Genomic DNA, 15,044 nt, shown 5'->3' with positions numbered 1-15,044 from the left:
TGTGTGCGTGTGTGTGTGCGTGTGCGCGCGCGTATATGCACACAAACTGGTACTGATTGAGGTTTGACTTCTGCAATACATCTATATTACTATATTTTACATCTATATCAAATCTAATAATGTTTATTTATATAGTGTCTGTTATTAGTGACAAAATTGTCTGTAGGCACTTTTCAGAAACCCAAAGCCAGACCCCAACAGACCACAAACAAGATGCTATTTTTTCTTTACAGATGTTAAAGTAAATGAAGTAAATATGTTGTCTTTGCAGATGACCATGAGTAGTAAAATCTAAGCGTCACACATTCAAAAGTTCAGCCAAGAAACAGCAAACAGATGGAAAAAACAAAAATAGAAAAGTTTGAGGCAGAACTAATAAAGTCAAGTCGATTTCTTTGTCTTTTCCTGCCCCTTATTAGCAGGTATTATCACACATAGTGACAATAGTCCCCAGAGCTCATCACTAATGATCAGTCTTCATTATTTACGTCATCATTTATTGTGGCTGCAAAAAAATGTGCAACGAAGAGCTTTTAGTAGAGCATTAACTGTAACAAAAAAGAAACTAATGTCTGTTTAGTCACAATTAAAAATGAATTTAAAAGAAAAAAAGGCAGAAGAATGTGCCTCACTGGCTCAGCGATCCTTTAAATCAGTAAAATTTCACTGTTACATACAAAAGGAAGTGAGGAAATTCTCTTTCCTGTCCTTTTGATCCACTGATAAACTTCAATAAAGTACAAACACAAAGAGAGAGAGGGTGATAGAGAGAGGATCAATGGACAGGCTGGATTGGGGTCGTGAACGTGGTTAGAGAGTTCCATAAAGGAGATCTGGGTGCTGCTTCTGTGGCCCATTCCTGCAAAAAAAAAGGTAGTAAAGATGCTACTGCGAGAAATAATTCATGAGATAAAAATAATAGAAAACATTAGATATGGGCTTTAAAAGTCTCCATGAGAGCAAGAGTCACTCGTGATAATGAAGATTAGTTCTCTTCTCTGAGGAACTGAGGCTGCTGGAGGTTAGTTCGCAGGTTAAAAAAAAAAGTTCTACCATTTGCCAAAAACGAGAGGAAAACCTGCTTTTGGGCAGTTTTGTCCAGAACAAACATTATTCTGGGACAGATAAATGGAAATGACGGCAGAACACTGCGAAGCCTGGAACCCCTCTGATCAAATGTGTGTTTGATGCTGTCGCACCTTCACCATGGCTGCTTTAACCCCCCCCACCATCTGTCGTTCCTGTCCTCCTAGCAGCTGCCTACAACAGAGAGGGGAGACTTCTCACCACGGCGAGCGCCCCTTCAAGCTGCTGAGCGAACGCCGAGAAGTGAACGCATCATCCGCGCCGTCGCACGCGCAACACCGCTAATGAGGCGCTTTGAGCATCAGCAGCAGGCGGCTTCATTTGGTGGGGGCAGGGTGCATAGTGTTCATATCAGCGTGCATATTTGTGTAGGTGTGTTTACAGCAGAGGAAGAGGAATGTTTACATAGTTCCTCACGTACAGGAGAAACACCAGGGTGAGAGAAGAGGAGGGAGAAGAGGACAGGAAGAACAACCTCAACCTCAAAGTTTCCGTTTTAAAGAATTCTAAAGAAAGACGTTTACCTGAGATGTGAAACTTTCTCGCCTGCCTGGAAGGTCTGCAAGCACAGATGTGGCGTGAGTCACTCGCAGCTTTGCTGTCTTTACGCAGCCAACAATAAATAGAAGAGACGTACCAACAACGTTGTCCCGGCCATGAAGACGAGACCAAAACTTTGCATCTTGTCTGAAACAGAAGCACAAAACATGATCTGAATTTCAATCCGTCAGTTTGACTGAACTGTTTGACCAGAGCCAAATTCTTTTGAAGATATTCAAGTCTGCTTGTTCTGTCAGTGACTCCTCTCCTCCTCTGATTCTTCTCACTGCAGTTAGCTTCACCGTCTGGCTTGTTGTCCGATAGCAGCTCATGCACCTCGCTAACCAATGAACGTTCACTAAGTCTCTTTCCTCCCCCCTCCATCATCCCTCCTGACTAAACTGACTCTGACACGGTTGACTTGTGCTGCTCAGGTCAACTGCTGGGATAACATCAAGTCTTCCTTCTGTATTTCAACATGCTACCGTAGCTACCGTTAGCTCATTAAGATGGCGGCTTAGGTGACGTGCCATGGCAGGAGCACCATATGAGAGGAGGAGACTCAAGGTTACAATGACTGTCTTCATCCAATGATTTCAGTGAACGTTTTAAAACAAGGAAAAGAGAAAGAAAATAGTACCTTTGCTTCTTTTCCTTTGCCGCTGCTTTAGCTTTGAAAGGGACAGGAGAGAAAATGACGTATGTCACAGGAAGGACATCACGATGGCATCAAAACGTTAAAGCCGAAGCTCCCTGATACCTTTTCTGTGCACGACCATAGCCACAACTAGCACTGAGCAGAGGATCAACGTGACAGCAGAGAAAGAGCCCAGGACAAGGGGCCAGTCCACGGCAGACTCATCTGCACACAGGTGACAGGCAGACAAGCATGTGGTCAGACAGCCATGATGGAACCCGGCTCTAACGCTACGGGACAGTACCTGAGGGCGACCGGGGGGGAAATCCTGAAAGCACATTAAAATAATCCAATTCTGAATACTAGTTGCACTCCATTTATGGGGACAATACACATGCTTTCATGGTTTACCTCTGGTTATAACCAACGGAACACTGCGGCCAGAGTGGCTCCAGGTCTTTCCCAGTAGCACTCTGTACTGGCACCAGTATAAGCCTTCAGACATGTCCTGCACTGGAATAGAGAAGGAGACCTGATGGTGGATACGCTCAGCGCTGTGCGTGGCAACGGGAGGCTGGTCGTTGCCCAGGTACAGAGAGAACACTGCACCAGGGTACGAGGGAGAGCCAGCACACAGCAAACGCCACACCTCTTTCTGCCGCTGGAGGACGAGCGTCGGCGTGGGCAACGGGTCTGTGGACAGTGCAGCTGTCACGGTGATGTGCACACTAACGAGGCAGGAAAAGGGATCTTTGCTCTCACCTTTAACGACGATCCAAATCTTGTTACTGACGGTTGAATTAACCAAACCCTGCTTTTTAGTGACCTGGTAGAGGCAGGCGTACTCGCCCCCCTCCTGCCCCTCCACTGGCCCCACGCTGAAGACCCCCGGCTGGAGATGAGGAGAGGACACCTGACCGGCCGGAGGTTGGGGGACAGCGGATGTCAGTCCGGTTCTCTCCTCAGTCCGCAGCAGAAAGAAGGTAATGGGTTTGTTGTAATTCCGAGACTGCTGTTGGGACTGTGGAGGGGGGGAGGGCATGGAGCAGCGGAAGGAGAGCACATCTCCATGTGCTACTACACTGGAGGAGGGCTGCACCGACAGGACCGGGGCAGGGAGAACGGGGGTGAACCGGGTGGGGTCTGGAGAAAATGAGGGGAAAAAAGGGTTTAGCTTCATGTCTCGTCTGTTAGGACATCGACACCACCAAACCTTGTTCTTGTCACTTTCTACCACAGTCTACCATTTTCGTGGTTGAACTCGCTGCGACAAATATGGAAGTGGTGAGTTCACACCTGTGTGTGTGTGTGTGTGTGTGTGTGTGTGTGTGTGTGTGTGTGTCCTCACATATACAACAAATGAAGTACCAAAAATCCTCATTCGAGACAATTTCCCTGGGTCCAGCAACTTCAAAAGACTGTTAGAGGGTTGAGCCATGGTTTGAACTTGGAGGGTTGAATCAGGTTTATGGGTTAGGCAGTCAATTGTAAGGATTAGGGTTGGGAGCTGGGGAATGTATTATATCAATGAAAGTCCCCACAAAGATAGGAATATGTGTGCGTGTTTCATGCAGGGCAGGATGTGGCTACCCCTGCACACACACACACACACACACACACACACTGAGCGGAGGACAAAAGGAGACCACAGAGCGCACCTACAAGCTGTGGTGTCATTTTTAGGCTGAGAGAAGCGGAAGGGTGTGTTTATTATTTTACCCCAGACGGAGAACGACTGGTTAACAGATTAACGTAACAAAAGCTTTGTGACGCTTTGAGTCACTCGTGGAGCAACAGACGGCAGCATCTCTCTGTCTGCATGTAACATTCAGACAGACTGATTTTTATCCAAGAGGTTTAGAGGATACAAATAAAATATTATAGGCACCTTTTTGCCGCTCTGGCTGCAAATATGGACTAAAGGCGCTGTAGCGACCGTCTTTGCTCTTGTACAGACAGCAGAAGAGTTCAAACTGGGCTGAATCCCCTTGCAAAAGCCTCACAGAGAAGTAGACCTTTTCCGCCCCGGACTGCAGCTCCTGGGAGTCCACCTGAGTGGAAATGGAAGGAACGAGACACAAAGAAGTCAAAGTCTGGGGTCCGAATCGCCGTGAGGGATACACACACGGAGAAAGTCACGCACGGTTGAGGATACCTTCGCATCATATCGGTACAACATGAAGAGGACCCCCTGCTGTCCCTGTGGGGCCCTGCAGGCCAGCACCACCGCATCCTCTGACCTCGAATAGATGCTGAGTTCAGGTGCTGGAAGCGCAGGAGAGGAAGTGGAAGCCGATAGTCCTCCTGGCCAAGACAGACAAAGGTGTTGAATGGAGCCTCACACACTCCTGAAGCAGAACACAGCGTTAAAAAGCAAAAACTTCAATGTGTGTTACATTTCCACACAAAAAACGCTGCTTCACCCATGATGACATTTCCTCTCCTGTTGTGTTTGCCACACAGACGCAGCTGTTAATCCCCTTTTTTTTTTTAGCCACTTCTGAAATCAGCGAGTATTGAAGTGGACCGATACGTACCCCGCAGGCGCACAGAGGTCAGCAGGAGGGTAGAGATCCACAGCCAATGTTCCGTCCCCACAAGCTGCATCTTTGACAGAAAACGACTGAATGGTTGGAGTGAAAGAGCGCCCGGCAGCCAGGACCTGCTCTCTCTCTCTCTCTCTCTGTTTTCTTAATACGTTTTACATCCTCTTGAAGACAGAGCAGTGAGGGAAGTAGAAACTATAAACACATTTCCTTTTTTAGAGTCCACCGGCTCAGCAGCATTTAATACCACAAACCTCGCTGACACACCTGAACTGACAGTGTTTAGATGTAGGTTTGTGCTGAATTATGGTCTGTCAGGGGTAAAGCTTGTCTGACTACTAACTCTTAAACCAATAGATTTCATCGCACATTTTCTCTTGGTTTAAATGTTCACAAATTCTCCACACTATATTATTGTAATGTAAATATCTACACATACATAGAGGAAGTATGCGCGTGTCTATGTTGAGCCAATCAGATTTACCTGCCTCAAAAGAGAATTTTAGAGAATTTGGGTTTCGTATGGAGCCCTTAAATATTGCGTACTCTCATTGACTTTATATGCTTTATAAAAAACTTCACATCAACATTCACATCGATTCTGGACAAGGTCTGGTAGCAAAATGAATTTCTTTTGAGAAAACAGGTTTGTCTTTTATTTAAACCCCCTGTGAATGACTTAGGAATGATGCTTTGATGTTTGTGAGCCTTCACAGCTGCTCTCATGGTGCTTCAGCTCCACCGTGTGTGTAGGTGTTTAACAACCTCAGGGAAGCTGCCGAGATGTGAGGGCAGTGAAACACGGACTCAAAACTGGACAAGTGGACCTCCAGCTGTATTCAGACAGAAACGCAGCTCAGAAATGTTTGGTTTTTTATTCCTTTCAGTGCGTAACAGAGAGACATCCAGTAGAGACAGTCAGCAGGTGAAAACGTATCGAACCAGCCGATCATTCACGCCAAGCGTCCTCCCGGGTCCAGAGGAGAGGATAAGAGCAAAGTGTCTGGACAAAGAGGAAGAACAAGCACATAAAACTTCAGCATCTGCACGCAGAAACGCCCAGAAGCTGAATATGGAAGGATTCCGTTTTTAAAATGGGCTGAATCCGAACAAAGAAAAACGGGAAAGTATTTACAGAGAGGATCTGGTGTCCGGGGACGAGCACAGGCAGAACGATGCACCGCTGGATCGTTGCATTGCCCTGTAATAAGACATTAATACGCTAAATATAAACTGCTCAAACCTCATTGACAAAAGCAAAACTGTTTAAAAGGATTACCGGCAGGTAGTTGGCTCAAAACTCCCGAGCGAGTCAGCTTGGTGTTGCCCGCCACGGCTACGTGCTCGGCCGGACTCTCGGTCTCATCCAAGATCTGCGACTGCAGCTGGTGGAAGACAAAGAAAAGGTCTTAATGTGGGTCTTTGAGATCAGATCATCAGGCCGTACAAAGCCTAGCGAAGACTCACACCCTTGAGGCTCTTCTTGGCTGGAGCCTGATGCACTTTTCCGTTTCGTCTGCTTGGCTTCCCAGGAAAAAGGGAATGACCTATGGAAAAATGTAAACATGTCTAAAGTGGATCAAGACAGTAAATGGGCACAAACATCAAGTAAAAGAAGAGCATACCCAAGACCAGCCGCCCATGGTCGTCCCACTGCATCTCCACGTCCGCAGGCACAATCTCGCTGTACCGCTCCACGGCGCTTTTGTTCTTTTCCATATTGTGGTGGTGAAGAAGATTTCTTTGTAGAAATAAATGCGTTGAGGGCGTCATCGTCTTCAGAGAGTTGTTCTTTTCTCTCACCCACAAAAACAGCTGCTCCACACGCCGGCTGCTGACAGAACCCACCAGCTCGGGCACGAGCTCCAGCTGTCTCAGAAGGTCCATTTGGGCCTCGCTCGTGCCGCTCAAGGACAAATGCTGCGAGCACCCAGTGAGTGGGTGGCCGGCCGTGTCAGACGGCATCTTAGGACTCTTCAGCCAAGGCAAGTTTACATGAACGCTGCCGTCTGAGACCTGCTTGATGTTCTGTGGGGTCGGATCCAGTAACCTTCCTTGGAAAAGCCCAAAGATTCCAGGCTGCCTGCGGTTGGCGTGCAGAGCCAGAGCGCCCGCATAGTCACAGACCGTTACGTTGGGGAAGTGTTTCCATGACAGTAAAAGATCAACAAAGTCGCGCGGACTCTCTGTTCTAAGGTTGAATTTCAATGAATACACAATCCCACATGGACACGTGATCACAGCCCAATTACCTGGAAGACAACAGAGAACATCTTAGCATGAATAAGATTATATTGACATTTTTAGCATTTATGTTGAACCTGTATAGCTACGAAAAGATGCTGTCACAATTGCAACACAACGGAATGTATTGAGGTAAAACCACCTTTAACTACCCTAACTAACCACTGTGTCACTTACCGGAGGCCCCCCACACCTTCTCCAACAGTTTGTTGTAGATGGCTCTATTTGACATCTTCTTCCACAGCCTGACCACGAGCTCCATCTTGGAGCCGTGGTTATCCACGCCACACTGTTCGCACAGTGTCCTGACTTCCTCTACCTGTTGTGGACAAACATTAAGGTCAGTGCTGTCGATGATCATATTGCTAATAAAGCCTAGGTGTGTTTTTAGTCAGTGGATTTTGCATCAACTAATTCACCTTCAGGTTCCCAAGCGCATCAGTTAGCCGCTCTTCATCAACAGGCTCATCTTCCTCTGAACCGCCGGGGAGTTTATTTTTTTCAAACTCGGTGTTCAAGACTAAATTTGACCGTCTGGTGTGTGAGCCGATCCACGGGGACCAGTGGTGGTAGCTGAGCGGCACAACAAAAGGGTTCTTCCGACCAGCTTGGTGAGCAGATGTGACCATCAGACATGGATAGTTTTCACTCTCAAAATCACTCGTTCCAACTGCTCGTTTGTTTTTAAATCACTTACACGCAATGAAACCGTGACTGATCATTTCTGTGGCCACAGCACCCCAAAAAGTGACAATGTCCACGCGACCATCGTAGTCCTCGGGAGCGCTCTGAAGGTCGCACACTGGTAAAAGAATAGCTGGTCGTTCATTGCACAACTTTTTAAATTGAAAACAACAAAATAACTAAGCAGGGTTAAGATTATGTTCACGTTTGAATGACCTGTCAACTCACCCGGCACATCGAAGACGCCGTTCTTGTGAACATCCATGACAACAACAGCTGGGCTGTATCCACATGATACACAACTATACGTGTAGTCGTGGTTGCTAAGGGCCTCGAAGTGAAGATAGGCCTGAAGAACCCTCTCCTCTGGTGGAAAGGACACCCCCTCTGTTGCCTCGATGATTTGGATGATTTTACTGATCTCCACACCTGTCTGAAAAAATGATCAGAAACGGGAGCAACCTGTTATTTCAAAATGTAAGTCACACTTGTTGTTTTACAGGAATGCTCAATAACGACTTAACGTCATCCTTTTTTGAGCAAACTCCTGCCTAATGTAGAACAAGCCCTTTTGAATGACATGCTGTCACCTGTAAAGCGTTCCTAAATATCAGGCACAAGTGCAGCGACAGGAGTATGTGGTCGTCAAAGTTATGGAAGCCATCCTCCCACTCCTGATACCTGTACATCAGGCCACAGTTCAGACACGACCTCCTGTACGTCGATATCCCTAAAAACAGCCCAAACATGGTCATCGCCTGCATGTCATTGAAGATGAGCTCACTTACAGGACAGAAAGGACCGTGGTGGTACCAACCTTCCACCGCGCCCGTGCTTGTCAGGATCTTCCCTTCTGACGTGACCAGCTGTTGGTCACTCAGCGTGTATTCACATTCCGCACAGTTGGTTTCCTTCGGGATCAGGTGCTTGGGAAAGCTGTCCTGTGTTTTTCCCTCTCTTGACAGCTCGATGAGAGCCTGAGGTAGTTCTGCTGGGAGCGTTTTATTGGTGAGCAGATAGTTCAGCATCCTCCCAATAGTTTTATCGTCTGGTGGATAAGCGTCTTCTTTACATTCACTTGGATTTCCAGCGGTGGCGTTCCGGGGTGGGTTGGTTGTCTCCGGGCACCTCGCCTTCTGAAAAAGCTCCCTCTTTGTGGCAAAGAGATGCCATTTGGCAACACCTTTGTGTTTGCATGGCTGTCTTTCTACACAGCAGGGACAATGCCAGCTGTTCTCTTGTGTGTCATAGGATACAATCACTCTTCCCAGCCTACTGTAGTACGTAATAATTGGCTCATAAACAGAAATGTGTATATGTGATGGCGGCCCCCCAACAGTCAGCTGCACAGACAGGGGCACGCCCTCTGCATCTGCCTTTTGTTGACAACGCAGCAGACTGGCCTTGGACTCCTCACCAAACCATTTATTCTCCACCATTGTTTCTAATGTCCCTTCTGTCAGTGTGACAATTTGATTGTGAGGACATGGGCAGTAGAATAAAGAGCCTATATGGTGGCACTCATAAAGCAGCATCCCACTCCTTAGAGCCAGGTCACTGTTGAGACGACACTGCTCCACTTCACACATTACCTTCTGCGTCGCCCCCCTGCTGTTCTTTACTACATGAATGGGTGTTCCTGAACCACAGAACGATTCCTCGACTGCAAACACACCATTTGTGGCATCCACACACTCGCAGTTCAAAAATCTGTCTTTGGACACTGTCTCAAAGTGAAATGTGTGTTTCCTCTTGCAGTGTGTCTTGAAGTTTTTTTTGTATAGTTTCACTCGGCAGTGAGGACAAGTGATTAAGAATTTACTCGGATTTAACTGTATAGTGTGGCATGCTGGTGATGTGTGAGGGATCTCTGAGTACTTTCCCAGGACCTGTGCATGCTCTATGGGGGTCTGTGGGTGCTCTGGTGGAGCCTCGGGATGCACCACAGGGACCTCAGGTACCTCCATAGGAGCTTCAGGATGCTCCATAGGAGCTTCAGGATGCTCCATAGGAGCTTCAAGATGCTTCATAGGAGCTTTAGGATGCTCCATAGGAGCTTCAGGATGCTCCATAGGAGCTTCAGGATGCTTCATAGGAGCCACTGGATGCTTCATGGGGCCCTCTGGGTGCTCCACATCAGCTACAGCGTGCTCCTGCTCCTGATGGAAGGCTAAATGCTTGACAAACTGCGATCTGTTGACTATTGTTGCTGCACAATAGCAGCAATGAAAATGTGATACGCTACGGCAACTTAAGCCACACTTGATCACTGTGAATTCTGAAAGAGACAAATGAAAGAAATAAAATGCTCACTTTAAAAACATATAGATAATGTACAAAAGAAATGAGTAATGTGGACGATAAGCACCTCTGTGTTTGACTGAAGAGTGTCCTTTGATATGGTAGTCGATTATATATTTTGCACCCTTGTACTTACAGTACGGACAGTGGAAAAGTCCACTGAATTTCTTGGCTGTTGGAATGTCACCGTCAGCGAGCACGCTGATGTGTCTCTACATATGAATATATAGGTTAATATAGGTTAAAGGCATGGCAATTAGGCACCGGAAAGACAAAAACACCAGCAATGTTTTCCTCCACCAACACAGCAAATGTAGCAAAACCATCGAAGTCCATCTACTACCGACACGGTGTAAAATTGCTTTATCATAAAATTAAATTGCTTTCTCATAAATTAAATTGCTTTATCATGCCACTTGCGCCCTTATCCTTCAATCACAAATGTTAAAATAGAACAGGAGAACCAAAAATGAAAGACTTGCTTACCTTCATATCGACATATGTAAACAACTTCTTCTTCGCTCTACTGCTTTTCTTCTTCTACGGCTCAATGTGTGCGAGTGTGGGGGCGGGCTCGAATGGTTGAGCCCCGCCCACGTTGAGCCCCGCCCCGTTTGTATACCGCAGCCAGGGGCTTCTCGATGTCGTCATCGCAGGGTAGCGTCATGGCAGCAGACTGAGAGGAAGAGTGAAACTAAGGATAAATGATGCGGCCTTTTGTTTAAGGAACCTAAAATGGTGTTTGGCTGATGATTCAGGAGACTCATCTTTAATGAACGCAGGTGAATGTCTCTTATTCTGGGATTATCAACGAGGATGCTGCTGGTCACTGATGACGTCCCGGGGAACTTCTTCGTTGGGAATAAGTTGATTTGATGCAGTTTATAGATTTTTCTTTGCATGTTTGAGAAGTGATCCAGACTATACAAACCTCGATTAAATAGAATCTCCTGGGTAAACACGTGAACCATTTGCACAGTTGAACAGTGACCTCATGTGCTCATATTACAAACTGGTATTAATGGGATGGAGGAAGGACTTAATGAGAACAAAATAATGTTAAAATCTAATTTCCCCTGAATTGAATATAGAAGCTCTCTCCCTCCAAAGGTCTTGAGTCTATTTTCTCTCTGGCTGTAGCTACACTTTATCGCCACTAGAGGGAGGTATTGACGAGGAACTCAGCATCACGTCCGACCTCGCCAATAAATTCCACACAGGTTTTAGAACAGCTGAAGTTTATTAAATCATTACTAGATTTCAGCCTTTACTCTTTCCTTCTTTCTTAAAAATGTTTTCTGAAAATCATCTTTGGGTTATATTCAACAAGATAATTCTATAGCTTCAAATCTAAATATTTGCAGTGTAGTTTACACCAATACTCTTTGTAAGAACGTTTTAATAACGTGTTCATTTCTAATTACTTAACCTTTTTTTGAATGCTGGTTCAGTTGCATGGGTGAATGATTGAAAACATGCTTATAGTTTTCATTAAGCCCAAAGTTAAAGTTTTATCCACATTTCCATTCTTTTAGTTTCTTGCATTTTCCTTTCTTTGAATCCTTTTACAGAGCCATAGTCCTGTTTTTAATCCAATTTATATTCATCATTAATCACCTCTCACCACACTGAGCGATCGCGCTTTCAGAAGAAACACGCTTTATTATAATTGACTGAACTCAAATGGAGACTCTATATCCAGACATGGATCAATTACTTCTCAAAGGGGAGGACGTGATCTTAGCACATGGCCCAGGCTTCTTCTGTATCATGCATTTAAATGGGAGCTCTTGCTGCTCAGAATGGAGAGGGCATCGTCTCTCCTTAGCTTTTCAATGTCTTCTCTTTGTCTTTCCGCTCTAATATTGACATTCTCTTTTCTCTAAACCTGAACAGCACTTTCAGAGTAGATATAATTATGTTTTTACGATTTCTTCCTCGCAGTGAGGCAAGCATTGGCTGACGAGCCCATCCTGCATCGTGATGCGTATTAAGAACTTATTTTATCTTTATCTTATTTCATCTACTGCAACACACTATGTTGAGCCTTAGTTTTCATCTTCTTTCTGCTCTGTCACTGCACCTCGTTTCTTTCCAATCAGGGTTAGGGTTAGAATGAGTTTTCCCAGGAGGTGAAGGATTTCACATTCAGCTGAGATTTACGGCCGTTTAAGCGTAGATTTGCTGCCCACTCTAGTTTAGTCTCGCCGCGCCTTCAGTCTCTGGGATTCTCCCATCGTCTCCACTGTGACACACGTGAGGTCACTTCTTTCAGGCCGTTTCACACCCGTGTTGTTGAAACCGATCGTGGCTCGAGAGGGTGGAAAACCTCGAATTAAAATGCATTTGGACATGAACTCACATGCTGCAGTTTTCCTCCACACCAAAAAGAGTGTTTAAAGCTGCTCCTCCTGCACACACACACACACACACACACACACACACTCCTTTTCCATTGTCCACCTGGTATCACTATAAAGACATACATGAGTTGCTCTCCACAATTCGCTGCACTTATTGTCTATATTATGTGGGTTTTTTTTTAAAAGGAAATATTTTAAAATGACTGAGGCCAAGATCTTGAACTTTTGCACCATTTGTGCTTCTACATAGCCCTCATATCACCACAGTCATATTAAGTATAGTTTCAGTATAGTTATAGTACATTTGTGTGTTTTTGTGACTCTTCCTGTTACATTTGGATCTTTTTCAACGCCTTTTTTAATGGAAGAAAGTAACATTCATTGATCAGTGTTTCACTGCAGGTTGGGGTTGAGAAGAAAGTCTGCCTGATGGAGATGTGAAGTCCAGGGACGAAGAGACCCTGAAGAGGGGATCTCCATCTCACCACGAGGTCCTAAATGTCGAGAAACACTCCACCGTTCGAGGATTCGAGCTGTAACGTAATAAAGCTTGAATGAGCGACCAAAGCTGCCTGACCTTGACAACCATTCGGGCTCTCATTCATGTGAATTTAGAAGAGCCAATTCCAATATCCCCAAAGTTCCTGTCTATGGACAGTGGGAGGAGGCTTCAGTAGCCTGAGGGAAGAATGGGGGGGATTCGAACCCAAGATGTACTTGCTGTGAGGCAACAACGCTAATGCCAGGCAATAATATATAATATAAGTTTCAAGAGCTGAGAAGGCAGAACTCATCATGCTAACCACACCCTCCTGTCTTTTTTAAACCCTACTCACCTGTCTACTCTCTCCTCTCCCGCATCAATCACACGCGCTTCCCTTCCTAATGCTTCACGACTGTATCTTCTTCTCTTGACGTTTTTATCACTATTCTCCTCACATTTTCAAGGACATCAATAACTCTTTTTGACTCGTCTCGTCTCTTCCGAGAGGAGCTGAGGAGCTTCCAGAAACTCATCCTTATGAAGAGACAACTGCTTAAAAAAACAAAGGGAACGTGAACCTCAAAGTCAATCATCCTCCAACGATACAAATCTATCAACATCTTAGCAAACTATGAAAGAATCATCTTGACTTGCTCTTGTCCACACGGGAAAGACCACAGACGTTAGGACAGGCAGTCATGAAGACAGCTATTAAAGGACCTCACCTTCACGCTCGTGTGCCTCTAGTGCGCACGAGGGTCACATTGGGGCCTCAAACCGTTCACGCCGCAGTGTTGAAGGTCGCATCTATAAACGGTGAGCAGCCACGTAGAGGAAACAGACCTGGGAACCAACCCGAGAGCTTCCACATTCTCATTTTCCTTTATCCTCATGTGAAGCAAACGTGTGCTGACTTCAGAGAATCAGGGCAACGCACTTTCACATGGTTCGGCATCTGCGCTCCGGTGTTTATTCGACTCAGTGAGCCGTCTGTCGGAGCAGATGCTCCCATGCACAGCAGCACGCCGGGCAGCGGAGAATGGAATCAAACTGTGGCCATGGAATCCTTGGAGCTGAGTTCCTCAGCCATGATCCCAGTGTAGCAGGCACAAGGAGGCCTTTCCTGTACAGATGCAGCAAAGCAGTCCCAAATGTGATGGATTCTCCCTCACGTTTCACTTCTGGGAGGGGGTTTCTTTCCCCAGGAGCTTCATTTGAACATCTGTAAACAGCTTGTTGGTGCGCATTGCTAACGCGGCCCTTCTCGCGGTCCATGGGCGCCAGGGCTGCGCACTCTTTGAGCGTAAGAATTTGGCCCCAAACCAAGCACGGATTTGTCTCTCCGATTGTGGGAGCAGCTTTTCTTCTGCGAGTGTGGAGCAGAAAACCCATCTGCCAGCGTTCCCAGGCCTGCAGCTGCTGAGCGGCTTCAGCGGGGCGTGTCCGCTATCTGCCATGTTATGTCTCACCTTCATGTCGTCGTCTAACCTCAACGTGACCGTAGAGACCTGCTGAGTGGCTCTGCTGCTTCTGTCTGACCCAGTTAGTCAGTCAGAAGCTTGTAGACTGTGTGACATCTTTGCTGTCTGTATTTCTGCATCGATAGGACTGAAAGCTTGTCGTGATTCATTGATCTATAATCGCCTGTTCTTTCTCAATGTTGCCATAGTGATGTTAACCCCGGGCCCTCTGTAGCCGTGGGGCAGAAAGACGTGTCTTCGTTCAAATTTCAGTTTCATGAGTCTATTATGTCTTATTCAGAGAGTCTGTTTCAGATCTAAGCTGGTTATTCAGTTTCCTTTGGAGTAGCTGATGCAGGAACCCCTGATTGTCTCCACAGGTCCGATCACACAATGTTGGCTCAGGAACATTCTGAAAACCTTCACACCCCAAACCCTGGAGCCTAACACATAGTTTCTTTTCCCCATCATCTTTCTCCCTCTTCTCTCTTTAGAGCCAAAATGGACAGACACATTGGAAATTACAGTACTCAAGAAGTGCATGTTAATTTGGTCACAGTTTTTAGACAATTGTTTGTCTTCTTTTGGTTTATGTATTTATGCCTCAGGAAAAGACACGGTGGAGGAATATTGAAATATATTTTTTCAATTTTCAGGTAATCCCACATATTTCCAGCATCTGTGTGAAGCCACGGCTGG

The 15,044-nt window shown here is 46.0% G+C and overlaps 2 protein-coding genes across 4 annotated transcripts; both read right to left on the bottom strand.

Annotated features, from left to right (window-relative positions):
- Nucleotides 1-480: 480 nt before the first annotated feature.
- On the bottom strand, nt 481-5,518 carry LOC105416211 (uncharacterized). 2 transcript variants are annotated; one of them, XM_029851074.1, is made up of 11 exons: nt 4,801-5,518; nt 4,419-4,567; nt 4,152-4,314; nt 3,026-3,406; nt 2,675-2,956; nt 2,568-2,591; nt 2,387-2,488; nt 2,267-2,297; nt 1,724-1,773; nt 1,611-1,645; nt 481-859 (listed from the first exon to the last, which is right to left on the bottom strand). In XM_029851074.1, the coding sequence occupies exons 1-11, from the start codon at nt 4,868-4,870 to the stop codon at nt 776-778; spliced, it is 1,371 nt and encodes a 456-aa protein (XP_029706934.1). In that variant the 5' UTR covers nt 4,871-5,518; the 3' UTR covers nt 481-775. The 2 variants fall into 2 exon arrangements, with proteins under 2 accessions (XP_029706934.1, XP_029706935.1); XM_029851075.1 differs by lacking the exon at nt 2,568-2,591.
- A 147-nt stretch (nt 5,519-5,665) lies between these two features.
- LOC101075033 (uncharacterized) lies at nt 5,666-10,599 on the bottom strand. Of its 2 annotated transcripts, XM_011613106.2 has the most exons (13): nt 10,525-10,599; nt 10,106-10,250; nt 8,555-10,015; nt 8,328-8,467; nt 7,966-8,170; nt 7,751-7,855; nt 7,473-7,660; nt 7,231-7,372; nt 6,435-7,061; nt 6,277-6,356; nt 6,089-6,194; nt 5,945-6,010; nt 5,666-5,812 (listed from the first exon to the last, which is right to left on the bottom strand). In XM_011613106.2, the coding sequence occupies exons 1-13, from the start codon at nt 10,528-10,530 to the stop codon at nt 5,763-5,765; spliced, it is 3,321 nt and encodes a 1,106-aa protein (XP_011611408.2). In that variant the 5' UTR covers nt 10,531-10,599; the 3' UTR covers nt 5,666-5,762. The 2 variants fall into 2 exon arrangements, 1 of the variants encoding a protein (XP_011611408.2); XR_003891645.1 differs by lacking the exon at nt 5,666-5,812 and having other exon boundaries at nt 6,279-6,356.
- Between the last annotated feature and the right edge of the window lie 4,445 nt (nt 10,600-15,044).

This window comes from Takifugu rubripes, chromosome 17 (assembly GCF_901000725.2).
Source record: "Takifugu rubripes chromosome 17, fTakRub1.2, whole genome shotgun sequence".
NCBI lineage: Eukaryota > Metazoa > Chordata > Actinopteri > Tetraodontiformes > Tetraodontidae > Takifugu > Takifugu rubripes.
This window is presented reverse-complemented; position numbering and strand designations above follow the sequence as displayed.

What these genes read in the sequence shown, in the direction of transcription:
- LOC105416211 (XM_029851074.1), bottom strand. Translation starts at nt 4,870, where the DNA reads ATGCAGCTTGTGGGGACGGAACATTGGCTGTGGATCTCTACCCTCCTG. An exon ending in GACCTCTGTGCGCCTGCGGG is followed by an intron (nt 4,568 to 4,800) that starts GTACGTATCGGT and finishes TGTCTTGGCCAG; the next exon opens with GAGGACTATCGGCTTCCACT. An exon ending in GAGAAAGTTTCACATCTCAG is followed by an intron (nt 860 to 1,610) that starts GTAAACGTCTTT and finishes TTTTTTTTGCAG; the next exon opens with GAATGGGCCACAGAAGCAGC.
- LOC101075033 (XM_011613106.2), bottom strand. An exon ending in CGGCGTCTTCGATGTGCCGG is followed by an intron (nt 7,856 to 7,965) that starts GTGAGTTGACAG and finishes TTCTTTTACCAG; the next exon opens with TGTGCGACCTTCAGAGCGCT. An exon ending in CCGGACACCAGATCCTCTCT is followed by an intron (nt 5,813 to 5,944) that starts GTAAATACTTTC and finishes CTCTTTGTCCAG; the next exon opens with ACACTTTGCTCTTATCCTCT.